We start from the raw sequence: 27,383 nt of genomic DNA, 5'->3' as shown, positions 1-27,383 counted from the left end.
TCTTTGTGATGTTTTTTTTTTTGTGTGTATATTTGTCGCATGCAATAGAGAGAGAGAAAGAGAGAAAAAACGAACGACTGAGACAGGAAGAGAAAGAGAGACAGACACAGACAGATATAGAAAGAGAGAGAAGTGGGTTACACAGAAAAATCCAGTTAACCAAACACAGGATAAAAGTAAGAGTGACTGAGAGAGAGAAGAAGAAGAAAAAAAACTTCCTTTACCCATGACTGATTGCAATCTCAACCTTGCAGCCGTTCCGATGCAGAATTTGTTTTTATTTTTTTTGCAGCTAAACAGATGGCCAGGGGAAAAAAAGCCTTTCTGTTAAAGACACACTTCCACATCGTTCTTCTTTTTTCTACTAGCTACTCCTTCCACTTCCACCTCCACCTCTATCTCTACCTACAACTCCTTCTCCACCTCCACCTCCACCTCCACCTCCACCGCCACCTCCTCCTCTTCCTCCTCCTTCACCTCCTCCACCTCCACCTCCTCCACTTCCACTTCCACCTCTACCTCCACCTCCACTTCCATCTCCTACTCCTCCTCCTCCTCCACCTCCACCTCCTCCTCCTCCTCCTCCTCCACCTCCACTTCCACTTCCACCTCCACCTCCACCTCCTCCTCCACTTGCACCTCCACCACCATCTTGTTGATGACTATGAGTGCCAATACTAGGAGGAAGTAGTACCCTGAAGGGCGCTGCTGAAATGCTGAATGATCACAGTAACTTGTTATGTCTTCTAGTGTCCGATTAGGAAGTCCGGAGGAGGAAGGCATCTATATATCGCTGAGGGATATTTCATCTACTTTATTTATTCATTAATCTTTATTCATTTATCATTCGTTTTTTATTTATTCATTTTCTATTAACTGGTTCGTTTGTCTACTTACTCGTTTATCTATCTTTTTTAGTTCAGGTTTTGGAAACTTGGTTCTCGTGAAAAAAGGACGATAAAATACTGTTTTATCCGTTGGTTCATTAACTTTTTTTATTTTTTTTCTATTTTATCTTTCATCATCATTCATCAATTTTGCTTACTGATATCATTATCGATTCCGATGGTTAACATCTATCTACTCATCCTTGTTAAAACCACCAATCAGGATTAGGTTAGTTATGGCTAGAAGTACCATCGTCCCCGTTTTCCTTTTTCTTTAACAATCGCTCTAAGCAGAGTAGTTAAACAGGCGCGAATTTCCCATTCACTGAAGTGCTGAAATCAAAACGCTTGTGGTGCTTAAGCAAAGTAATTTTCAATGATGCAACTCTTCTTAAATCTTTTGCAAACTGCGAGAGAAATCTTGCAGCTCTATTTATGGGTCGGTTGTGGTAGTAAACGGTAGTAAGTCACCGGTGGCGGCCTTGCTTAGGCGGAGGCGCGGGTCGACTAGCCGGTTGTACGTGTGTGTGTATGTATGTATATGTATGTATATACACATATATATATGTATATATATATGTAATCATACATATATTATATGTATATATATACAAATATTCATGTATAAAAATGTGTATATGTAGAATCATATATATGTATGTATATATATACATATATATACATATATATGTGTGTGTGTGTATTTGTGTGTAAATGTCTATGTATATATATATATATATATATATGTATGTATGTATATACATACATATACACCCACCTACATATCTATCTATCTATCTATCTATATATATATATATATATATATATATATATATATATATACATATATATGTGTGTGCGTGTGTACATATATATTTATCTATTTATATTAATTCATTAATATATATATGCATATATGTATGTAGGCATGTATATACATATATATATATATATATATATATATATATATATATATATATATATATATATATATATATATATATATATATATTGTGAGGAAAGTGAATTAGAAAAGGAACAGATAAATTTCAGTTGACAGAAACGGTGAATGAGAGTAGAGAGGACGAAAAAGATATGTATATATATATGTATATGTATATACTGTACATATACGTATATTTATATATATACATATGATGGAGTGATAATGATGTATATATATATACATATACATATGTATATTTATATATGTATATATATATGTATATGTATATATATATATATACATGTATGTATATATATACATATGTGTGTGTGTCTGTGTGTGTGATTGTGTATACATATATACATTTGTACACACACACATATGCACATATGTGTGTATATATATATATGTATATATATATATATATATATATACACATATGTGTATATATATATATATATATATATATATATATATATATATATATATACACATATGTGTATATATATATATATATATATATATATATATATATATACACACAAAAATACATAGAAGGCAAGAGAGAGAAAGAGGGGTGCAGGGAAGAGAGTAACAGATGAGAAAGAGAGAGAGAGAGAGAGAGAGAGAGAGAGAGGAGAAAAGAGAACGCATTCCACTCTCCAAGTAGACCAAGGCTGTCCTTTCAGAGCACAGTCTCCCGGTCCCAACATCTCTCGATATAGATTCTTTAAACTCTAGTTCTATACTATTTAGTATATATGCATCTTCGTCTAAGAGACTTTTATTAATTGTTCTTTTATATTTGTTGATGATGTTATTGAGTTGTTATTTTTTAGTTAAGAATTATGAATGGAGATAAGAGATTTTCATTTGAAGGAGAAGGAGAAGAAGGGAAGCAAGAGAACAAGTGAAGAAGGGGAAGGGGGGGGGGGTCCAGTTGCCAGAGGAATCTTCGCCGGGGGTCAGAATGTCGCCACCTGTCTTCAGAGTCCGTCCCGTTGGGAGGCGGAATAAAAAAGGGAATGTGAAGAAAGTAAGAGGAGGATGAGGAGGAGGCACGAGGCTGTAGGAGAGGAGGAGGAGGAGGAGGAGTAGGAGGCGTAGGAGACCCTGGCGTAAAAGTAGGAGGAGTCAGCCACCTCCACGCCACACTGCCCCAGATCCTGCAGGTGTGGCAAGCCCGTCTCTCGCCACCCTCGCCACCGCAGGGGGGAAGGGAGGGGGAAGGGGGAGGGGCTGCGGTCTCAAACCACGCCCTCGCTGGCTAGTAGGACACGCCTCCAGCCCCCTCTCCTGGATAGGATTGCACTGTACCGGAAGGATATTGATATAGGAATGCCGATAAAGTCATGTGGAATGCTTTTCGTTATGCCTGGAGACATGTTGGCTATGTGGTTGACGGAAGGCGAGTGGAATGCTCGTCTATGGGTCGACTGTCTGTCATTCCGGTGGTCGAAGCACAATTTGGCGTTGGCGAAGATGAAAGTCTATGCGGTATCGACATATTTCTACCTTATGGTTCGCTGTAACCCACTCGGAGGAACAACATACAGAAGAGGGATCTGGTGATTTCAACCCTCCCGCTCTACATCTACATCCTCTGAGACTGCAAGGATGATCTCGGCAGGTGGTTGACTCCAGGAGCAGAGAGGGATCGGAAACAGCCTACGATCTATCCTTCTGGCCGCTGGGGAAGGACCCGTAGCGGCGTCGGAGCTCCGGTGTGGGTACGGACGCTAGCGGGACTGTGGGCAGGAGCGCGTGTCCGCCGCTCAGGTGCTCCAGTTCTCGTTAGCCTCAGCGCTCACCTGGGTGGGCGGGGCCGTGGGAGGGGGCCGGGCCACGCGGACTGCGGTTGTCGGCGGCTGCTTTGTACCATCTGTATTTTTGGCCCATTTCTCTTGTTTCAGGGGGCTTTTGTAGGGTATGCGGGGGTACTGGAGGAGTTGTTCTAAAAGGCCGAGGGGCGCAAACGGCCCTCGAGAGCGCCGCCAGGCTCGTTGAGGTCCCCAAGGGTTGTAGCGGCGGTGACTTCGACAACCCCGCTGCACACAGGGCCATCGGAGGCGGGCGGGTCCCCACTCCAGCCCCCCCGTCACTGCGCAAAGTCACGGCACCGAGTTACCACGGTCCAGACACCCTCCCCTGCGCGCTCCTCACACGCTGTGCCCCAGAGCCCGGGAGTGCCTCGCCTGGAAAACCAACCAAGGAACCCCCTTGCCTCCGCAGTGCCATCCCGTGCAGGAGCTTCTGTGTCCCTCGCGTGTTCTCCAAGTCGGTGTTTTGTGTTCTGGGATTTACCGATCGTGCTTCAGTCGTGTTGGATCCTCCTGGTGGATTTTACGTTCGGGTGATCGGTGTCAAGAGATGTAAACAGTGCCATAGGAGTGTCACCCGCCTCTGCCTTTCGATATATAAAAAAAACAAAGGCTATTTGAGCGTCGTTGACATAGTGTGCCTACCAGTGCCATTGCCAAGGATTACCTTACACGTGGAGTATTGCCTTTGTTGTGTGTCTAGCAGCCTGTGATGTGATCCATGTCCCGGTGCTAAGTTACATCTGTCCATTATCAGTGTGTGCATTTTGATGGAAAACGTAATGGCTTTTATACTTGCCAACTCGTCTCCGTTATTGTCGCCATAGTGGATGCTAAGGAGCGACTTTGTGAGTGCCGTGTGGTGTCAGTGCTGTGCCCCCCCCTACCCCCCTTTTTCCGACGTCCTCCTCGTCGTCTGCACTTTGGAGTTTTATCTCTTGAGTCTTCCTCGACACCGCCAAGATGAGCACTGAGATCTCCGACTTCCAAGACGTAAGTAGAGGAATCTGATTTGTCTTTTCGAGTGTAGGTTTTATCAACTTTTTTTTCTTCGAACTTGAGGCCTTCCGAGGGCGATCTGATCCGTAGGTGATTCCGATGGCGTGCAATGATGCAATGTTCTAGCCATGTTGCGTATTCAATTGCGTTTTTGTTTGTAATGTAATGTATTTTTTTAATGAATGTAAGAGACATCAACGGATAGATCATAGCCTAGAGATTTTTTTCGTCATAGTGTATTTATCCGTATTTTGTCAGATTCGACGGATAAACAGTATGTTTTTTTTCCGACTCATTTCCATACCGTCTCCCAAACGCCGCGTGCGTATCCCGTAGATTATTAACGCTCGATTGTGCTCTCGTTTCGCCTCAAACCAAGACGATCGTATAAAAAGGGACATTAACTCGAACCTCAAGCCGCATGTATAAAAAGGGTATTAGGGCTTAATAGCTATCCCTCTCCCCCGCTCCTACCCTCCCCCCCACCCCCACTTGCTGTCTCACCTGTGTGTTTGATATTCCGTAATTACAGGTAATTTTTTCGGATCCTTTTTTTTTTTCTTTTCTTTTTTTTTAACAGTGCGATATTCTGAGATCGCTTGCGCTTTCGGTTTAGCGATGAAGGAGACTCGAAATGGAGCGATAAGGAAGATGAAATAAGACGATAAATAATAATAATAAGAAGAAAGAGGAAAGCCGAAAGAGTATCGGAGATATAAACAAAAAAAATACAAAATGGAAAAAAGCGATGGTATTGCAGGGAGAGAGAGAGAGAGAGAGAGAGAGAGAGAGAGAGAGAGAGAGAGAGAGAGAGAGAGAGAGAGAGAGAGAGAGAGAGAGAGAGAGAGAGAGAGAGAGAGACGCGTTCCTTACTCTTTCGCTCATGAATAATGGCGATAATAAAAAAAGGTTTTAATATGACAATATCTTAATATAACTGCTTCCTCTAAAAGGACACAAGCGGTTGCTGCCTCTGCTACCTCCTCCTGCTTCTGCTCCTACTGCAGCTGTTGCTTCTGCTGCTAACTGCTGCTGCTAACTCGGTCTTTCCTTCATCTTCTTCTTCTTCTCCTCTTCCTCCTTCTCCTCTTCCTCCTTCTCCTCCTTCTTCCTTTTCTTCTCCTGATTCTTGTTCTCCTTTCTGTATGTCTCCTTCTCCTCCTTCCTCTTCTTCTTCTTCTTTTTCTATTTCTCCTCCTTCTTCCTCTTCTTCCTCCTCCTCCTCCTCCTCCTTTTTTCTTGTTCTTCCTCCTTCTTCTGATAGAGAATAAGATGGTAATTTAACTCACAAACGATACGGCGACGCAACGCAGACTTCGGGCACGCGCTAACGGTCGGAAGGGAAAGAACGGAGAGAGAGAGAGAGAGAGAGAGAGAGAGAGAGAGAGAGAGAGAGAGAGAGAGAGAGAGAGAGAGAGAGAGAGAGAGAGAGAGAGAGAGAAAGAGAAATATATAAGAATTTCAGTTGAAAATATCACTATCGAATTATTGCGACGATGAAATAACCATATGCTAATACGATGTGACTATATGTGAAAATCGAGAAAGAAAGAAGAAGAAATAAAAGATGAAAAAAAAGAAGATATATGATAATAAAAACCAAATAGACTTAAACGAAATTCCCTTTTCTCGGAGTAGCATCGGAGGAAATCAGATATATTTCACTAGCTTTCTTTCCAGACGACACTTTCTTGAGATACCGAAAGGCGAGAGATACAAGACGATTTCGTGTCGGAAAATATAGCCCCGGTGCGTAGCGGGTGTTGAGAACGTGAATGACAGTGTCGAAGATTTTTTTCTTTTTTTCTTCTTGTCGTTTGTCTTTTTTTTTAAGAGCGTTTCGTTTTTGTTTTTGTTTTTTGTATTCGAATATGGTTATTGTTCATTCGTATTTTGTCTCTCTTCCTTTCTTAATCAATTCTCTTTTTTCTTTTTCCTTTTTGTATAATTTCAATATTACGCGGTCTCGATTTTGATCATTATCAACCCACTCGTTGAAGAAAAGAAAAGAAAAGAAAAGAAAAAAAAACCGGACACGACAGAATCAGTCAAAGAACGGCGGGCGGAATGATAAATATTATAATAAGAGCAGGAACAGAATAGATACGCGGATACACGACAGACGAAGGCAAGCAGCAAGCAACGGCTCGTGCGGACTTAGGTGGGGGAGAGGGGGAGGGGAGAGGAAGGTAAGTGGTGAGGAGAAGAGAGGAGGAGGAGGAGGAGGTGAGAGGGAGGGAAGGAGGGAGGGAGGGAGGGAGGGAGTGTGTTGAAGTCCGTGGAATCTGAGGAAACTATCAACAAAGGGAAAGTTATAAGTACACAGTCGCGCTTCACAAACCTTCTGCTCCAAGCTGGTCGATCTAACTAGAACCATCACTCTGTTAGTAAAGCTGTTGGGTAGAGTCTTAGAAAATTAGAAGCCATAAGAGAAGGGATGGGAAGGGAGGAGGCTAAAAGTAGGAACACAAAGAAGGGTACAGAAAGGGTTAGAACAGCTGGGACGGTTTTAAGAGTGAATGGAAGAAATCTAAACGAGGTTGTCTGCTCTCTCGATAGCTGCTGGTTGTTCTCTCCTGGTCTTCAAAAGGTTCAGCGTTAGAATTTTAGTGTTCTGTAGACTGTGTGGACTTCCTTTCGTAATTTCTTTTCCTTTTGTTGCTATGTATGCATATCCCTTATCATTCAATATTGCGTATTTCGATTTCATTTGTTGAAAATATCACTATCACTATCACTATCGAATTCTCTTCCTCGTAGACGAAATAATCATTAAGCTGAAAAATTAATCGTTTACCAATTCGTTTCACGGCGGCTTGCAAGTCTAAAGATGATGTATATTAGCAATTTAAACGACTGCATAAAGCTACAATTTTTCTAAAACCGAATGTCCATATGTGAAAGTTCCCAACCGCAAAATGTCGTATTTGCAATTGCATTCGACGCTAGATTGCAGATGTATATAAGATAATAGAAAAATTGAGCTGCGTGTTTCAAGATATGACACCGAAGCCATTGACAAAGTGGAACTGCGGACAAAATCTTTAGCATTATCACAATTTTCATACCAAAACTTCACCGGGCAAATTGGTACGAATTCGTCTCTTTATGGACGCGAGCGACGTTTAGATCGAGAGTAAGATATATATATAAACACAGATAGATAAATAACAAAAGACTATCACGTTTAGAAATGATAAACTTGTTAGTATAAGTTGGACTCGCGCGGTGTATTATGTAGCATGATTGTCCTTACGTTTTTTTTACGTCTCGGATTTTTTTTTCTTTTTTTGTTGCGGTTAGCTTAGGTTGCGGGGATAGAGAGGGTGGGGTGGGGGATAGGAGGGGTGGGGGTAGGGACAAGAGTAGGAGGATGTTCGGAGGGACAAGGGGAGAGGAGGGATGAGGAGGAGGTAGAGGTCGGGGAGGGGATGAGAGAGGGTGGGGGTGGTGAGAGACATCTCTACCTGATTATGCAGATGAGTGATTCACCAAGATGCTGGTGACGCCCGCGGGTACGAACATCGGGCGGAGATCAAAGGAGCGTGGATTGTGCATAGTGCGTGGATGGGCGGAGAGGTGTGTGGGGAGAGGGGTATGTCGAGTATGTAATTATTTCTGCATTATCTCTCTCTCTCCCTCTCTCTCTCTCTCTCTCTCTCTCTCTCTCTCTCTCTCTCTCTCTCTCTCTCTCTCTCTCTCTCTCTCTTTCTCGCTCTTCTTAAAAAAAAAGTTGATCCCTCTAAAATTCAGGGCATTTTGAAATACAGGACACGTAATGTCACTCCTACGCTGGCCTCCGTTATATACATATTTTTAGCATGTAGGACCCGTTACCTGCGGGTCCCCGTTATCCTAGCGGTCTGCGCTATCTTTACCTATCCCTGATGGATGCAGCAGAGCGAGGGAGAGAGCGAGAGAGAGAGAGAGAAAGAGAGAGAGAGAGAGAGAGAGAGAGAGAGAGAGAGAGAAAGAGAGCGAGAGAGCGAGAAGAAGGGGAAGGATAGACGAGGGATGACGCAAGGACGTACTCTACTGTATCCCTAAGGCGGTCTATTTTTTTGTATCCTTTTCCCGGGCAGGGTTAGCGGTCAGCGGGATAGTCGAGTAGGAGGAAGCGAGCGAGCGGAGACTGGAGACCGGACGCAGGTAACGGGGTCGGAGGGCGGTCGCTGGTCCTATCGGCGCCCGGCGCATTAGCGGACTCTCAAACTCCGGGTGCTTCTTGTGCTTCTTGTGCTTCTGCGCCGAGGTTTTGGTTTTGAATTAGGTTATGCTTTTTGGGTTGTTGTTGCGATTCGTTTGTTTGTACGGTTTCGCCTTTGATTTGATTGCTTCTTGTGGTAGAGTATTTTATCTTATTTTTTTCTCCCGCAAATATCAAAATATTATTTCTTCGTCCGATTTTTGAAAAAAAAGATACTCGTAATCTCACACTTCATCATATCTTTTTTATATATAATTTATCAATAATATCTTCTTTCGTCCAATAAAGAATTCAATTGCCTGTTGATTCTGACTCGATAGAAACGGCGCAGATATTCGTACACGCGCCGCCCGTGCTCGTGAAGAACAGCGTCGCTTTGCCGATTCGATAAATTATTGTTCTAGATTGATGTTACGTTCTTGTCATTTTTTCTTTATTCCGGTTCGTTGCTCATTTTTGTTTCGTCTTTGTCCTTTTTTTTTCTTTATTTTGTATAATTTTTTAAACATCTTTTTATGTCGTTTTTTCTAGTCTTTTCGATTTTGTTTGGAATTGTTGTTTTGGTAATACTATGAAGCGATAAATAAATAAATGAATATATATATATATATATATATACATATACATATATATTTATATTTGTGTTGTCGCTTTTAGACAACTTCCAAAATGGTATTGATATCTTTCGAGTAGTTTCATGGTTATGTTCACATCGCATTGACAAAACACACTAGAATAATATTTATGATAATGAAAATGATAGTAATGATATTGATAATGAGAAAAATAGTGATGGTGATAAGGACGATGGTGATAGCAATAATGATAATGATGGTCGTTATAATAATAGTGATGCTAAAAATCATGACAATCCTAATGATTATGATAACAATAACTGTGACAATATTTATAACAAAATTAATGATAGTGAAATGAAAATAATATAAAAGATAATGATAATGATCATATTAGAATTCATAATGATGATACTTATCATCATTATCATCGTTGTTAATTTCCTCACTATTCCTATCTTTACAATTATTTTCATTATTAGTATTATTATAATCATTATAATCATTAGTATCACCATAATCACTATCATTATCAGTGTTGTAACCATCATTGTTATAAACACGATCATCCATTATCAATTCCATATCATTATCACCATCATAATCATTATAATCACCATTAATATCACCGTTACCGAAATTCCAACTCCAGAACCGCAAAATAAAGAACTGGAACAATCCGCAAACCGCATTCATTCAACCGCCAGCCACCTTCGATAGGCCTTAGTACGAAAGCCTATTTCAAAGGGAGGGGCGCACTCGATGGAGGATAGCGTATGTAGGGCGGGTGGTTTTAAAGGGGGGGTGGGGGAGTAGGTGGGCGTGGGGGAGTGGGGGGGAGGGGAGGTGAAGGGGAGGGAGAGTGGGTGGGGAGGGGGAGGAGAGGGAAGGGGAGGAAAGGGGAGGGGAGGGGGATGTATATGTAAGTATGCGAAGAGGGGAGGGGAGGGGGATATATGTAAGTACGCGAGGAGGGGAAAGAAGAGCAGTGGAGGGGGAGGGGAGGGGAGGGGGTGTATATAAGTAGGGCTTTTCCCTGTCGTCGTCTAACCCTAGGAGTCTGTTTCATGTCATCAAAGACAGGTTAATTGTCAACCTGCAGCCTTCGCCTATTGGGGTCTTCCGGATTCGCTGTCGTTGTCTTTGTCGCGATTCCGCCGGCCCCCTTCCCTTTCCCCCCCTCTCCCCTCCCTTCCCTCCCCTCTATCCCCCTCTTCCTCCTCTTCCTCCTCTTCTTGTTTTCTGGCTCGTAATGCGGACGAAAGAGGTGGATAACAATAAAGAAAGACAGACAAACAGACAGACTGACACCAAAAGAAAGAAAGAAAGATCACCCAGGAAAAAAAATCGAAAAAAAGTAAACCCATATACCTCCCCCTCACCCCCTCCCCCTCTTTCACTCTTTCTCTCTCCCAACCCTCCATCCCACCCTCCCTCACCCTCCTCTCCCTCTCTCTCCGTAAAGCACACACCCTCACCCTCAGTGCAGTCACGCCACCCCCCTTCCACGCTCTCACACGTCGCCTGAGAGATGTCTAGACGTCAAAACAAGACGTCCGAGCGTTTAGCATGCTCTACTTGAGACGCTGAGAACGTGCTTCCTCCTCCAGAGATGTCATTCTCAGTGATGTCTTTATGGAAGGAGAGACTTCGATGCCGCGTTCATCCGAGGGAGCATTGATACGTCAGAGGGAAATGGTGATTGTATGACGATATTGATAACGTCAAGTTGATATGTTGTGGAGTATTGTTGGAATGGAATAAATATCAGTAAGGTGATGTATATTTAGATAGATAGATAGATAGATGGGTAGATGGGTGGATATATATGGATATATAACAATGAGAAAAAAAATTATAGTAACCGAAACAAAACAGAAACAATTAAAAATTATCTATATTCTCGTGAGTATTACATTTTTTTTCTTATTCTTCTATTTTTTTTCTTTCTTTTTTTTTCTTTTCATATCTATCAATCTGACCCTCATATTTTGTCACCCATGCGAATACCGACGCTAACAACTAACTCCCGTAAAAGAGGCTCGTTATGCGCAGCCAACAGTGAAATTTCACTTGTAAATCCCGACGGTGCCAGCGAAGTATAGCATTAAGTTAACCGCAAAAAAATAAACCAAAAGAAACAAAAAAAATAACGTGAAGAAACGTATGGGTTGATTATAGGTGGGTCTAAGGAGAGTTTTTAATGTTGCTGTTTTTTTTATTATTATTCATTGTGGTTTTTTCTTACTTTTTTCAGGGGGGGGGGGGGTGATAAAAATTCTTCGTCCCGATACTGCAAATTATCGGCTGTGAATGTTTATATGGTCGTTGGGCCAGTAATCGTTATTTACACTAAACACAGTGGGTTGGAGGTGTCTTGACAAAAAGAGGGGTGGGAGAGATGGTTCATAGATCCCATTTTAAGATATGAGAGAGAGAGAGGGAGAGAGAGAGAGAGAGAGGGGGGGGAGAGAGAGAGAGAGAGAGAGAGAGAGAGAGAGAGAGAGAGAGAGAGAGAGAGAGAGAGAGAGAGAGAGATGGTGAATGGAAGGCCTGACAAATACCTGTCATTTTCATGACGTGTGAACATCTGAGAATTTGTTCTCTTGAGAAAGTTAACTTGTCCGTGTAACTGTTTGATTTATCACGCATTAAGAAAGAGAGAGAGAGAGAGAGAGAGAGAGATAAAGAGATAGAGAGAGAAATAAAGAGATAGAGAGAGAGAGAGAGAGAAAGGGAAAGAGAGACGAAAGAAAACATACGAAGAGAAAGTGTATCGCTGTCTTTCACAATACTTTCAACAAATGTGATGTTGAGGCGCATATACTTACATACGCACATGAACCTCGTGTATGTATACTGATAAATGAATAGATATAGATACAGATGTATATTAATTTATATATATATATATATATATATATATATATATATATATATATATATATATATATATATATATATATACATATACATATACGTATACATATATATATATATATATATATATATATATATATATATATATATATATATATATATATATATATATATGTATATATATATATATATATATATACATACAAGTATATGAGTGTTCTCTGGCCACCTTGCCTCCATTCCTTATACGAGAAGAATAGATCAAAAGAAAGGAGAGATAGGAATGATCGACTAGTCTGCATCTCACAATCGTCTTCGAAGCAGAAGGAGAAGTTCCCTTCTTTATGCGGACGATCGACAGCATTTTCTCCTGTCAGGATCTGATGGATTCTAAAACACGTTCTGACCGCTTGTCCGGGAGCGCAGGCCGTCTTGCGTGAGGCCAGGGGAGGGCTGCAGCGGGAGGAAGAGGAGGAGGTAGTGGTGGAGGAGGAGGAGGAGGTGGAGGAGGTGGAGGAGGAGGAAGAGGAGGTGGTGGTGGTGGAGGAGGAGGAGGAGGTGGTGGTGGTGGTGGAGGAGGAGGATGGGGAAGGGGAAGAGGGAAAGGAAGTGGTGGTGGTGGGAGAGGAAGAGGAGGAGGAGGACGACGAAGGGGAGGAAAAGGAGAAGGAGGAGGAGGAGGACGAAAAAGAGAAGGAGGATTAAGAAATTCACATTGAAGAGGATCGAAGAGGAAAGAGAATAAGGAAAACAAACAGGGTGTTTATAATACACATTTCACGTTGGTGTGAACGGAAAAATAATAGTAATATTAAAAAGATAATAGATAATGGAAAATAAGAGGAAGAGGGAGCGAATGTGTGGTCGAGTGAGGAGTAGGTGTAGGAGGAGAGAGAGATAGGGGGGAGTGAGGGAGAGGGAGTAAGGAGGAATGACCACTTGCAGGTCATACAGGATGTAGGTTGCAGGGGCTTAAGTATGTACTTCTGGCGTACTCTTTTTTCTTCTTCTTCTTCTTCTTCTTCTCCATCTTCTCGTTCTCCTTCTTCACACAGCTGAGAGCTGAACACAGGGAATATCTGATACACGATTCTCCCGGGGAGGGGATTTATCGCTTGCCATTTGGAGATTCATTTTGAACAGCTGCCGCTACATAGATGCGAGAGAGAGAGAGAGAGAGAGAGAGAGAGAGAGAGAGAGAGAGAGAGATAAAGAGAGAGAGAGAGAGAGACGGGGAGTCCGTCCGCGAAAGATACTGTACTGGAGCGGTCGGGTTCTTGGCCTTCCTTAAATCATGGTGCAGGTGAAAACGTATTCATGAGATTAGTTCCCTGACACCTAACTGGGACATGAACCTTTCGAACCATTTGCTCTTCGAGAAGTTCTTCCCTCCTCCTCCCCCTCTCTCTCTCTACCCTTCCCCCTCCCCCTCCTTCTCCCATTCCCCAACTCCTTTTGCTGCCTGTCACTTCCTCCCTACTCCTCTACCCCTCTACCCCCCTCCCCCCTTAATCCTCCTTTCTCTCCCTTTCTTTCTTATTTTTTCTTTTTCTTCTCTTTTTTCTTTTCTTCTTTATGGAACCAAGAATGACCTCTGATCCTGTACTATGGGGGCGACGATAAAAAAAAGGAATGTCTTTACTGGGGTCCCCCTTCAATACCCGCGCGAGACACTTTATGTCGACACCTGCCGCCATGAATCTCTCTCGCTGCGCCTTCCAACCTCCGTCAACGTCCTGCAGGAGAATCGACCGAGGAGATCCTGACGAGGTTTTACGAGCGCCGAAGACGCTTGAGCTCCGCCATTTGTACTCGGCCATGAGCTAGTGCCTAGTCCGGCCGTCAGAGGGCTTCGTAATTAATTTCTCCAATTAGCGCGGAAGGAACAGGGTCGTGACAAGACTGGACTATTGGTTAAAGGGCATCCCTCCTCGCCGGGCCGCCCTCGTTCGTTTCCAGGAACGTAAACGGAGCGGCGGCGTGAGAGACTTCGACGCTGCTTTAAATACCGATCCACGATCGTGTGTGACCGTGTGTGTGTGTGTGTGTGTGTGTGTGTGTGTGTGTGTGTGTGTGTGTGTGTAGCCTGTCGAAAAAAAGATATATAGAAAAAAATCGAGAAAATACCCAGTAAAAAAGAAAATAGGAATTAAAAAAAAATCACCACCATTGTTAAGCAGAGAGCAAATGATTCCACCTGCATCAATCTCATTCGCTTACACATCCCCGTAATTAACAACATACCTAATAATCATACCCTTGGACACAATAACACACCCAGGTAGAAAAGCGAGCGATCATCACCAGTGACAATGACACTTAAAAATGATAGAGCAAGCGAGGAAGGTATGACAAGGAGAGCTCGAACAATGGAGAACGCAGCGTGAAGGTCGCTGGATTGCGATCACCGTAGAGTTACGTCATGTTGAGCCGGAGTGAAAGAAGAGAGAAACCGCAAAGCAAAGATCGCTCATAACGTCGATTTCAAGAAATTGCGCGGCGGAAAAATATATATTTTGGGTTCTTATATATGTGTGTGTGTGTGTGTATTATATATATATATATCATATATATATATATATATATATATATATGTATATATATATATATATATATATCTATATATATATATATCTATATATATATATATATATATATATATATGGAATTGATATATGGTAGAAAAAAAACGAGAGTCTTTTGAAAAAAGAGGATGACAATCATGATTATATCGGTAAGGATAAAAATAGAATCATAACAAAAATAATCAGACCACAAGAAACGAATAATAGAAATGTAAACGATTTACACACAAACATACAAAGCATACACAAACAAATACACATACATCATAAAATACCTACCTACACACACACACACACTAAAGACCCCCCCCTCCCCCCTCCATACACACGCACAGCAAACACGAAGAAGTGTGCGGTACCGAAGGAAATCGACAGATAATCACAGCATGGACACAGCACGACCGCGGGTTTGACCAGACCACGTGCTGACGAAGGTGATATAGATCTGCCGCTTGCGTCCCCCCCCCCCCCCCAACTCCTGCACCCCCCTAACCTACCCCCCTACCCCACCCCCCACTCCCACCCCGTTCCAGTCTCCTTGTGCGAACGTGCCTCGGTTTCTCGCGAACGCACCGGATCCAGACCCAAGAAAGATTGAAACTACTCATACGTGTTACGAGCGAGGTTGCAGTGTGCAATGTTGAACACCCCGGCGTTATTTTAGGCTGCGTGCGTGGGTGGCTGTGGTATGTTTATGTTTTTGTTGCAATTGTGTCGGTTTTTGTTTTTTTTTGTATTGGGTGAGTGTCTTTGTTGCAAGCGAGAGTTGAGATTAGAGTGTGTCTGTATATGTTTATTGTACGTTGTTATCTGTTCAGTGCTTATGTTTGTCTGTATCTGTACATGTTAAGACAAAAAATATATGCCTGTATGTATCATACCTTCCTGTCTTTATTTTTTCATATTATTTATCTTTTATGAAATGTCTCCTCGATATGTCTCTGCTAAACGTTAAAATTTCTATCTGTTGAGCATCTATCTGCCTACCTCTTAATCCTCCAAGCCATCTGTTGTTACATATCTCATAGTTTATATATATCCTCTTATTTCATTCATTCTTTTTATCTCTTCTTTCCCTCTCTCTCGCTATTGGAAAAAATAAATCTATCTCTGCGGTAGGTCGAGGTTCTGGAAGATGGTAGTCGACACAACCGAGCGGTGTGACGCTACGCAATACGGTTTGAATGATGATAAGCTATTTTTTCAGTCTTCTCCCAGAGCACGTACGCTACAGTAGTCCGGTGTTGTGACGTCACGATCTTGTTGTCTCGATAGATCATTAACGTCATTCTTTTTTTTCTCTCTCTTTGTCTCTGTCTCTCTCTCTCTCTCTCTCTCTCTCTCTCTCTCTCTCTCTCTCTATCTATCTATCTATCTATCTCTATCTATCTATCTGTCTATCTATCTATCTCTCTATCTCTCTCTATATATATCTATCTCTGTCTCTCGCTCTCTATTTCTATCTCTCTCTCTCTCTCTCTCTCTCTCTCTCTCTCTCTCTCTCTCTCTCTCTCTCTCTCTCTCTCTCTCTCTCTCTCTTACGTTCTGAATCCGTTGTTTGTTGCAACTCCAAGGCCAATGGAGAAAATATAAATCTTGGATAGAGAGATAATGATAATGATAGATAGAATGACAAACATGTGTAAGTATTGTGGTAATCTTCAGATGGCCGTCACTGTAGCTCAAATCGCCATGAAAGAGTAAAAAAAAATAATAATAAAAAAGAAAAAAAGAAAAAAAAAGAAAAAAAAATCATCTCTTTTTAAACATGAATATAAAAAAAGTAAGTATAAAATTGATTTAAAAAAAAAAGATCGCATTCACACGCGTTCAACACGATTACAAACAGATGGCGATTTTTTTAAAGGAACGGCGGGTAAGGGTGAAGGGTGGAGGGGGGGGGGTGCAGGGAGGGCAAGGGACGTAAGTTAAGGCAAGGGGGTGGGGGAGGGGAGAGAGAGGGGGTGGAAGGCCCGGTGTGAGATGTTGGGGGAGAACGGGGTTCCAGCTGGATTGAATTAGTACAGAGAACAAAGGAAAGGTGTCAGTCATCGGGGAATTGTGAATAAAGGGGAGGACGAGGGGTGAGGGAGGGAAAGAGAGGGAGAAGGGGGAGAAAGAGAAGGGGGAGGGGGGGAAAGAGGGGAGAGGGAGTGGTTGATGGAGGAAGAAAGAGAGGGGAGAGGAAGAGGATGATGGAGGAAGGAAGAGAGAGGAGAGGGAGAGGGTGATAGAGGAAGGAAGAGAGATAGAGTATGTGTGTGATAGAGAGATAGAGAAAAAGAGGGAGGGAGAGAACGAGAGAGAGAGACCAACACACAGACAGACAAGCAGAAACGAACACAGCCAAACAAGCTAATAAAACCCAAACCGTTTTCCATCCCCCCCTCCCCTCTATTCATTATAATCACAATTACCCATTCGCGACTCCAAAACTAACACCAATCACCGCCATCAGTGTCGGATCTCCCTGGCTACCGATATCAACTCCCGCTTTTAATGTATCTACAAAGCCTTATACCCGTGATTATAACCCGAGCCCGCTGTTATTACAGGGTCGCGCTGATTTAACAAATTCATCAAGTTTAGGTTCTTCTACAGCTCTTCATCAACCGATTCATCCGCCCGTGACGTAAGTGGATGAGTTAGGTTCCTTAAGTGGTAGCGCTACATACATTCTTTATAAGTGTAATTATTTTTCCGCATTTATAAGTGTAATTTTTTTCCCCCTCGCATTAGTTTCGGGTATGGATATTTGGATGCGTGTGTTTGTATGTGGGAGAATACGAAGAGGGTGAGGGAGAAAGGGAGGGAAGGAGGGAGGGAGGGAGAGGGAGAGGGAGAGGGAGAGGGAGAGAGAGAGAGAGAGAGAGAGAGAGAGGTGAGGGAGAAAGGGAGAGAGAGAGAGAGAGAGAAAAGTGGAGATTTAAATGAATATACATCAAGAATAATACGATTATATATAGACGTCTAAATAACAGTTCCATCCATAAAGCATTGTTTCTACTAATAATATCAAGCACCGAAATAATAGCAAAATCAACAATAACAACAACAGTGATAATAACACTGATAACGCCGTTTCCATGGCAACACACAGGCCGAAAGTCTAGGCCGAACAAGCTCGTTACAACTGACCTCATTACCGCCGCATCTTCCGCTCGTTAACTGTTGGAAAATCGCACCGAATTACCGTTCGGTTTGGTTGAGTTTTTTTTTTTTTTTTTTTTTTTTTGGGGGGGGGGTCGAGCTTGTTTGCTTTTTTATTGTTGTTTTATTGGCTGAGCTTGTTTGTTTTTTATTGGCTGAGCTTTTTGGTATTGTTTTTTTTTAATTGAACTTTCTTGGGTTGAGGTATTTTGGATAAGCTTTTTTTTGCTGGAGCTTATTTGGTTGAGCCTTTTTTTGGTTGTACTTTTTGTATTTTATTTCTATTTTTGGTTGCGCTTGTTTGCTCTTCGCGGTGGTCAGAGACAAAATGGTTCAAATCAGGTTGAGTTTGAGTCTGAGGATGTGAAATGGAATTAAGGCAAGTCAAGTCAAGAAAAGTCAAGTCAAAACAAGCCTAAACAAGTTAAGTCAAGCAGAATCTATTGTGTATTTTTATTGTATGATAATAGTATTGCTTTTTGTTTCTTTTCTGTCATTGTTCTTCATATTTGTTTGGTTGACGTCGATGCACGCGCATTTATATATGTATATATATATATATATATATATATATAATCTATATATATATACGTATATATACACACACACATATATATATGCACACACCTATATGTATTTTGTGTATTTATATACAAAATCATTTAATTACTAAAATATTCACCTACATATATATACACCAAGCACCATCCTAAATGCATTATATCTAACCAAAAACATTTCATCCCATCAAAACAACCATATAAACCCAGCAACACTCCTCCCAGCCACGTTATTACACACCGCCAGCCACTCGAAACAGCAAGACAAATTCCTTTGAAAAATTCCGCAAACCAAGAGGTAATATCCGACGTGGCAACGCTGTCGCCCCCACACATAGCTTCGGGGAAGGAGAAATGTGAGACCCCAGGGACAGGATTGCCAACGCCGAAACTGCTAAGACATTTGTGAATGAGAAATGGTTACTTCTGGGTTACTAGTAATGGAGGTAACGAGTAAGAAAAAAGAGTAAGTAATGGTAATGGCGGTAATGATAGTAAGGGTATTGTTTTATGATTGTGGTGATGAATGGACTTGGTAATCTGATAGTGGTAAATGATAAGAACAGTTATCATAATGATAATCAAATTGTACGCTACGTCATGAAATAAAAGAAACCACTTATGCATAACACAAAATGGTAACAAAAGGAGATACGGCAATTAATATAATTTCCAACAGCAAACAAAGACTGTTTTTTTCTTTCTTTTTTTTTACGTCAAAGACTCTTTTTTTGACCGTTAATCCCCGCTCACTTTAGCTTCAGGAATCCAGTCGACGCTAATCAAAGTCGTAAGAGACTACCCTCGATCCCGCTACCTTTTCGCTATAAATCAGTCCTCAACGAAAGGCAGGTGCGAAGTCGTATCTTTCGCTATTAGGCAAGACTACTCGAGACTTATTTACTTATTCCTCATTGTACCCCCTTCTCCCCCTCCACCCCCTCCCTTCCCCCCTTCCTCCCCTTCCCCCCTTCCCCCCCGTTTGCCTCGCTCGCTGGAGAAAGTCACGGCAATGTTGACAAACTGTTCCAAATAAGGACCTTGAAGTCTCATTAACAGATTCCGAAGAGCGGCGGCGGCGACGGAGAGCGGTTGTGCTCCGAAAAACCTATGTTCTCTTTAACTCTTCGACTCTCGTGCGTACGTGTGTGTGTGTGTTCGCCTGAACTACATTTTATTGATGTTGATTGATTAATTGAGACATTCCGGTGTAAAACAACACGGGAACTTCGAGAGATTAACGATAAGGTAAACGGGGTCGGTCGCTAAAATGCGCTGGTTTCGTGGGTGTGTGGTTGCTGTTGTTTTTTTGTTTTTTTTTTTCTTTTTGTTCTTTTTTTCTTGTCTCTCTCTCACTCGCTCGTTCTTGTTCTTCTATTGCTTTCTTTCGTAATCTTGTTCTCTCCCTCATTCACTCTCTTTCTCTCTCTCTCTCTCTCTCTGTATCTATGTTTTATCTATCTATCTATCTATATATGAATATATATATACATATGTATCCTTCTCTCTCTCTCTCTCTCTCTCTCTCTCTCTCTCTCTCTGTCTCTCTCTGTCTCTGTCTCTCTCTGTCTCTCTCTCTCTCTCTCTCTCTCTCTCTTTCTCTCTCTCTCTCTCTCTCTCTCATTCGTCTCCTTCGACATCTTATCGAACGACGTAACGCCATCAACCCGAAAACATTCTCCTTTCGCCGCCAACTTTCGCACCGACATTTCGACTGCATTTCCGAGCGTCTTCGTCGAAACGTCTAATCAGCAGAAGTCAATCGGCAGTAGGAGCCTCACCCGAAGAGCCTTCGGTCGTAAATCGTAGAACCGTAAGACTTGAGGGTAAGCTGACGTGGGCCTTAGTTAGTCCTCGAGGGTGACAGAGAGAAGTATTTTTGGCTGACTGGTCGAAGGGTGGTCACCATTTTTTTTTTTTCTCTCTTTTTTTTTTTTTTCGGTGGGGTTGAGGTACATAGATACCAGGCGGAGACAGACAGATGGACAGTCGGAGAATGTGGTTCCTTCGCCAGGTCTCACGTAGAGATTAAAAAAAAAAAAAAGCGAAAAAGAAAAAGAAAGAAAGAAAAAAAAAACGGATATACGTTGGAGTGACATTACGTGTCATGTATATTTAAAGAAACGGAATCAGGTGGGATGCAACATAATGAGAGAAAGAAAGATAGAAAGAGAGAGAGACAGAGAGAGAGATAATAAGATAGATAATATCAATTCTAAGATTTTTTTTTTCTGTTTGTTAACCCATGTACAATCAGATCATTAGTAATATATCTATTTTTTTTTCTCCCACTTTCCCCCACTCTGTATCATACACTTCCATCTTCCCTTCTGTCTCGCCACAATCATCAACTCAGTTATTACAATCAGGTAGAAAACCCCTGTAGAGCGAGGGAGAAGGAGAATGGGGGTTGGGGGAAAGGGGGGGGGGGTAAGGGAAGTTATAGAGGGGAGATAGAAGCCAGCTGCCTCAACGCTTATCATGCGGGGAGAGGGGAGAGAGGGGGAAAGGGGGGGAAAGCTAGATAAAGAGGACGAAATGAGAAAGAAAAATGAACCCGAATTAGGAGCCGAGGCGGAGGTAGAGGAAGGGGAAGGATGGGGTATGTGGGGGGAGGGGGGGGGTAAGGGGAGAAGGAGGAAGCGGAGGAAAAGAGGGGGAAGAAGGGAGAAGGGAGAAAGGGGGGGGGGGAGAGGTGAGGGGCCGATAAGGACGACGACTCTAATCAGGCTGAGAGCTTCCGGTGGGCGAATAGGTCAGCCGGGGGGGGGGGGGAGAGGGCGGAGGTGGGGGGGGGGGCGGGGGTAAGAGATTTACTTCGGCCTGAGTACGTTATGTATCTATGTTTGCGTGTGTGAGCATGAGTATATGTAAAGGACAATGAGTATAATTATTTGTTTATGTGTTTGCGTGTGAGGGGAAGTACATACATATTTACATATCAGTGTTTGTTTGTTTGTTTTTATCCATTGCTATTTTAGTACGATGTAAATCTTAAATACGATTAAAGGGACATAGTATGGAGCTTATGAAACCTACCTCATCAATCATAAAGGTAATAAAACGTATAGTGATATTGAGGGTACAAGTATGAATACTAATTCAAAATGTGTTCATATGAATAGGGATACATTTCAGACAAAAGACACAAAAAAAGACAAAAAAAAAAAAGGTTGAACCCAAATAAGAATGCCTGAACACTAATTGAAACCCAGTACATTAATAATTCTCTTTCATTTATACAAGGTGTAGGAGAGCCCCCCCCCTCTCTCTCTCTCCCTCCCACCTCCCCTCCCCTCCCCTCCACCCCCCTTACCTCCCCTCTTCCGTTCATCCTTTGCCAAAGTTATGAGCTGGTCTCCCTATCAGCCATCGGGTGTTTTAGTTAATTATTATTTCTCCTTGTTCCGATTGTGGCCAATAATTATTACGATTCCGATTATTAATTATCATTTCGCCGATCTATATGCTAATGCACTCGCGGGGCAGCAGGCTTACCAACCTAACCGACGCCTTGACTTCTTCCTATAGACACACTCTTCGCCCTCTTCACACTCTCCGAAGGTTGGTCAGACTGTTTGTGAGATACGATTATTGTTGTGGTGTACTAGAGACCTTAATAAATATAATGATACTGACAAGGCGAGGAAGCATTTTTCTCTTCTCTTGTTTTTTTTCTTCTTATTCTTTTCTTTTCTCTTTTTTTTTTTCTTTTTCTTTTCTTCTTTTGACCGTCTGCGTAATTTATGGCTCGGTCGACAATAGACGCAGCGAGCGATCAACAGCAAGGCCCTGTCACGGCGCCTAATCGTTATTGTAATAATTATTGATTAGTGGCTAACTTTTGCAACCTGGAGGTGAGGGTTCGGTGAAAGTGCTAGGCTGCCTTACCCCCCTTCTCCTCCTCCCCCCTTCTCCTCCTCCTGTTCTTCCTCCTCCTCCTCCTCCTCCTCCTCCTCCTCCCCCTCCTCCTCTTCGTCCTCCTCCTCCCCCTCCTCCTCTTCGTCCTCCTCCTCCTCTTCCTCCGCCTCCTCCTCTTCACCCTCCTCCCTTCCTCTTCCTCCTCCCCCATCTCCTCTTTCTTCTCTTTCTCCTCCTCCTTTTCCTCTTTCTCTTCCTCCTCCTCCTCCCCCATCTCCTCTTTCTTCTCCTCTTTCTCCTTTTTCTCCTCCATATCCTCCTCCCTCTCCTTCCCCACCTCCCTCATACCCTCAATCTCCCATCACCACCTCCCTTCTCTTACCCTTACCATCTCCCTCCATTCCACTTCCCCTCCTCCCTTCCCCTCCTCTTCTCCTCCCCTCCCTTCCCTCCCCTGTCTTCCCCTCCCTTCCCCTCCCTCTCTCCTCCCCTCCTTACCCCTTCCCCTCCCCTCCCCTCCCTTCCTCTCATCACCCCCTCCCACTTCCCCCTTAACGTACCTTATGCCCTTATCACCCTCCCCCATTCCCCCACCCCACCCCGACCCCACCCCCACCCGTCCCGCAACCTCACATATCGATTAATGGTTTAACGCGTATTAACTCCAGTATGACGCAAGGGTGAAAATTAGGGAGCCCATTCACACCCTCTTTCCCCCTCACTTCCCCTCTCCCCTCTCCCCTCTCCCCTCTCGCTCGTGTATCCCCCTAATTCTCGTAAAAGCTTTGAGGGTCACGGGGGCGCCGCTCCCTTGATTAAGCCTGCCAATCTTCATCTACGGGGCAGCCACGCAACGGAAATGTTTGCAGATTGTAACAGACGGAAGAAATGAATGTATTTTCTGGGGCGGTGCAGCTCTCTATCTCTCTCCCTTTTTCTCTTTCTTTTTCTCTTTTTCTTTCTCTTTCTCTCCCTGTTTCTCTTTATCTTTTTCTTTTTCTTTTTCTTTCTCTTTCTCTCTCTATTTTTCTTTCTCTTCTTTCTTCTCTCTCCATCTTTCTCCCTTTTTCTCTCATACTCCCTCTCTCCCTTCCTGCCTTACTTTCTCCCTCCCTCTGTCTCTCTTTCTCTTCCCCTCTCTCTCTCTTCCTGCCTCCTCCTCTTCATCGCACTTTCTCTCCGGTTCTCTTTCGCCCTCTATCTTCTTTTTTTCTAATGATATATGCCGCGTCAGAAAGGAAGAGGCGATGATAAATAAAAGGGAAGAAGAAGAGAGGAAAAAATGCGAAGAAAATACGGTCAAAAGAATACGGATGAAGGAGAACTTGAAGCAACTGCAGAGAGGCGGAGTTGCAAATGATATATTGCAAAGAAAGTCAGAGAGATAGATAAATGTGTGGGTAGATGGATCAATGCAGAGATAAAGAGATAGAGAGCGAGTGAGAATGAGAGAGGGAGAGAGAGAGGGAGAGAGAGAGAGAAAGAGAGAGAGAGAGAGAGAGAGAGAGAGAGAGAGAAAGAGAAAGGGAGAGAGAGAGAAAAAGAGAAAGAGAAGAAAAGACGGAGTGTGTGAGATTCAGAGGGAGATAAAGACGGTAGGGAGAGAAAGAAAGAGAGAAAACGAACAAAAAGCGCAAAGAAAAATAAAATAAAACCAAAAACAAATAACCAACCAAACACACATACGAACAAAAGTCGCAGAAAAATGAACGAAGCCAAGAATAAAGAAAGTACGAAGGGTAACCGGACCCTGATAAGTGATTGAACCGAAGCTCGAACGTTGCATAATAAATCACTCAATCTCCTTATCTTTTCGTCTCCTTCTGGTATGACCCGCAGCTGGCCACCGTCCAATCAGCGTGGAAGATCGCACCGGTATCGTATGATCCAAAAAGAGAAAACAATAATGAAATTAGAGAGAAAAAAAAGGTAGATAGAGACGATGAGAGAGAGAAATGGGAGGGTGGATGGAGAGAGAAATAGAGGGAGAGAAAGAGAGAGAGTTTATAAATACATTTTTTTATTTTTTTATTCTTCGGGTGTTTCTTTTAATATCCTTCTTTCCTTTTCCTCTTCCTTTTTTATATATAAACCCATAGAAGAAAACAAGCGTTACCAATCTCGACTCCCCCTCCTCCCCCCTCCCCCCCATCCTCCCCCAGATAGCGAACCGATACCGGGCGCCGCAACCTTGACAACGCTTATCGGCCGCAACGTCGTAAAACATCGATAGTTTTTGCGGCCAGAGAGTTGATGAGACACCAGACTGATAGGCCTATTAATTTGTAGTTTACGGTCGCCTTAACGGCGTAACAGCTGCGGCCGGAAGGAAGGAGGGGGGGGGGGGCGAAAGGGATCGGGGAGGGTACGGGTAGGATGGAGGGGGGGGAGGAGAGGAGAGGAGGGAGGGAGGTAGGGGTAGTAGTAGGGGAGAAACGTGTATGGGGTAGGAGAGAGAAAGTAAGGGAGAAGGGGAGACGGTAAGAGAGAGTTGGGGGTGGGGGGTTGGGGGATGGGGTAGGGGATAAGGGAACGAGGGTGATAGTGTATAGGGAGCATGAAGGGGGGGGTAGGGGGAGGGTTCTCAAGGAGGGGGGGATTCCTAGGTGGGTGGGGGGGTGATATGGTGATCGTGGAGGGGTCTGAAGGTGGGGATGGCTTGATGGGGGGAGGGGGGTGAGGTGATCATAGATACAGGGAAGGGAGGGGGGGAGGGGGGATATGACGTTGGCTAGTCAATATTGATAATGGGGTTCCAGGTATGTAAATAGGAGTATGATATGCGGAAATGAATAGCTCTTTTTAAATACGTAATAAACAAATACTTATGATTATATAAATGATAATGACAATAATGATGACGATGATATTGATGATGATAATCATGATAACAGTAGTAGTAATAACATTGATATTAACAATAATATTAATGATAAAGATAATATTAATAACAATAATAACAGTAACAATAATGATAATATAAATATCAATAATAGAAATAACAGTAATAATAACGATGATAATGATAATAGTAACAATAATAATTAATACATAAATAATGATAACAAAAGCAAAAACGATACACACACACAAAAAAAATTGTATCCCAATATATACACGGCTTTGAAAGTGAATAGATACAGACTCCACTCACCCACACTTAAGTGACATCACCACGCACATCATCATCATCACTCGACACGTGCAAGCAATCACGAAAGCAGAGTGAATGCATGTACAATAAGTGTAACATTTCCTTTTAGTGTTCTTCGTGCCTGACGTAAGATTTTTTTTTTTTTTCTTCGTCTTTTCCTGAGATTGTCAAAAGGAAGTGGTGACTTGACGGGGGGTTGGGGTAGGGGAGGGGGATGGGGAGGGGGAGGGGGGTAGGTAGAAAATGGTGGTAATGATGATGACAGGCGACGATGGTGATGATTGTGACTGATAGTGATGACAGTTAATGACTGTGACCTACTTTATGATTTTTTTTATCTATTAACTTATTTGTCTACCTATATATCTACTTATCTATTTATTCATCTATCTATTGTTGTTTTTGTTTTTTTGTCTATTAATTTATTTAGGTTTTGATAATGATCAGATTGTGATGACAAAGAACAATCATCGAGAAAGTCTTCATAATCTATTATGATAAGTATGGTGACAATATTAAAAACATATAATCTCAATAGATAAGCAACAAATACCCACGATTATCAATAAGAAAAATACAAACCTAATAACATCAATACCAAACTCAAATACAAACAAACCAACAGATAAAAGAAAATGATAATATATAAAAGAAAACATATCGATCAGATACAAACGTAATGGTAATAATCGTGACCAAAGGAATATGAATAATAATCGCGGTGACAACAGATATAACAGTCCAATTAAAGCGACTTGTATTAATTGTATTTCCCGTGATTACGATTCTCAGCATTGATATCATTAACCCGAATCAGATGACGACATCATTTGCGACCCTCATCGTGATTACCTGGCCTAAGGAGCTAATTATTCATAATTATCTTTCTCATAATCACGAAAATCCGTCGATATCAAGTCATTTGCAAAACTCTTGGGGAATGTGCTCGCCCATTTTCGAGATTTTTTTTATTTTTTTATTTATTGCTGTTTATACCGCTCTCTGTTTCTTAATAAAACATGGAAGTACATCCTCGCATTTGGAGTTGAAAAAAAATATATTATCTTTATTATTATCATTACCTTATTTTTGGTAATTATCTCTCTTACTTATATTCTTATCGGTATAGTGTCACCACCATCATGAGAAGAGGATGATGATGGAAATAAAGTAATGGACAAAGAAGAAGTAAGAAGGAATTAGAAAAGAAAAAAAAGAAAAGAAAACACATCATGGTTGAGTCTTCGATAGTAATCATCTCATTATTTTCTGACAATTTATCTGTAACTAATTGCCTTCCACCTTCTACTATCTCACCTTCCTCCTCCTCCTCCTCTTTCTCTTTCTCTCTAGATCTCTTCTATTACTGTCTGTCTCTTTGTCCATCTGCCTATCTATTCTTTCTGTCGCCTCTCTCTCTATCGATCTGTCTTTTTATGCCCCTCACTCTCTTTATCTTTTTTTTTTACTTTCCCTCTCTCTATCCTTCTCTCTCTCTCTATCTATCTGTCTCTCTCTCTCTCTCTCTCTCTCTCTCTCTCTCTCTCTCTCTCCCACCCTTCCTCCCTCTCTCTCCCTCCCTCCCTCCCTCCCTCTTTCCCTCCCTCTCTCTCTTTCTCCCTCCCTCCCTCTCTCCCTCCCACCCTTCCTCCCTCTCTCTCCCTCCCTCCCTCCTTCTCTCTCTCTCCCTCCCTCCCTCCCTCCCTCCCTCCTCCAACACCTTCTTATCACCCTCAACATTCACGCACACAATTATCTC

General features: G+C 42.4%; 1 protein-coding gene across 1 annotated transcript in view; it reads left to right on the top strand.

Annotated features, from left to right (window-relative positions):
- Positions 1-3,932: 3,932 nt before the first annotated feature.
- Positions 3,933-27,383, top strand: part of LOC122250322 (uncharacterized) — a 396,537-nt gene continuing 373,086 nt past the window's right edge. Inside the window, exon 1 of the mRNA XM_043011697.2 lies at positions 3,933-4,646. Coding sequence (XP_042867631.2) covers positions 4,617-4,646 — 30 coding nt within the window. The 5' untranslated portion in view covers positions 3,933-4,616. The remainder of the gene's footprint in view (positions 4,647-27,383) is intronic.

This window comes from Penaeus japonicus, unplaced genomic scaffold, assembly GCF_977035675.1.
Source record: "Penaeus japonicus unplaced genomic scaffold, GWHDUDI00000001_assembly GWHDUDI00000029, whole genome shotgun sequence".
Lineage (NCBI taxonomy): Eukaryota > Metazoa > Arthropoda > Malacostraca > Decapoda > Penaeidae > Penaeus > Penaeus japonicus.
The sequence above is the reverse complement of the archived record's forward strand: the minus strand, read 5'-3'. Positions and strand labels throughout refer to the sequence as shown.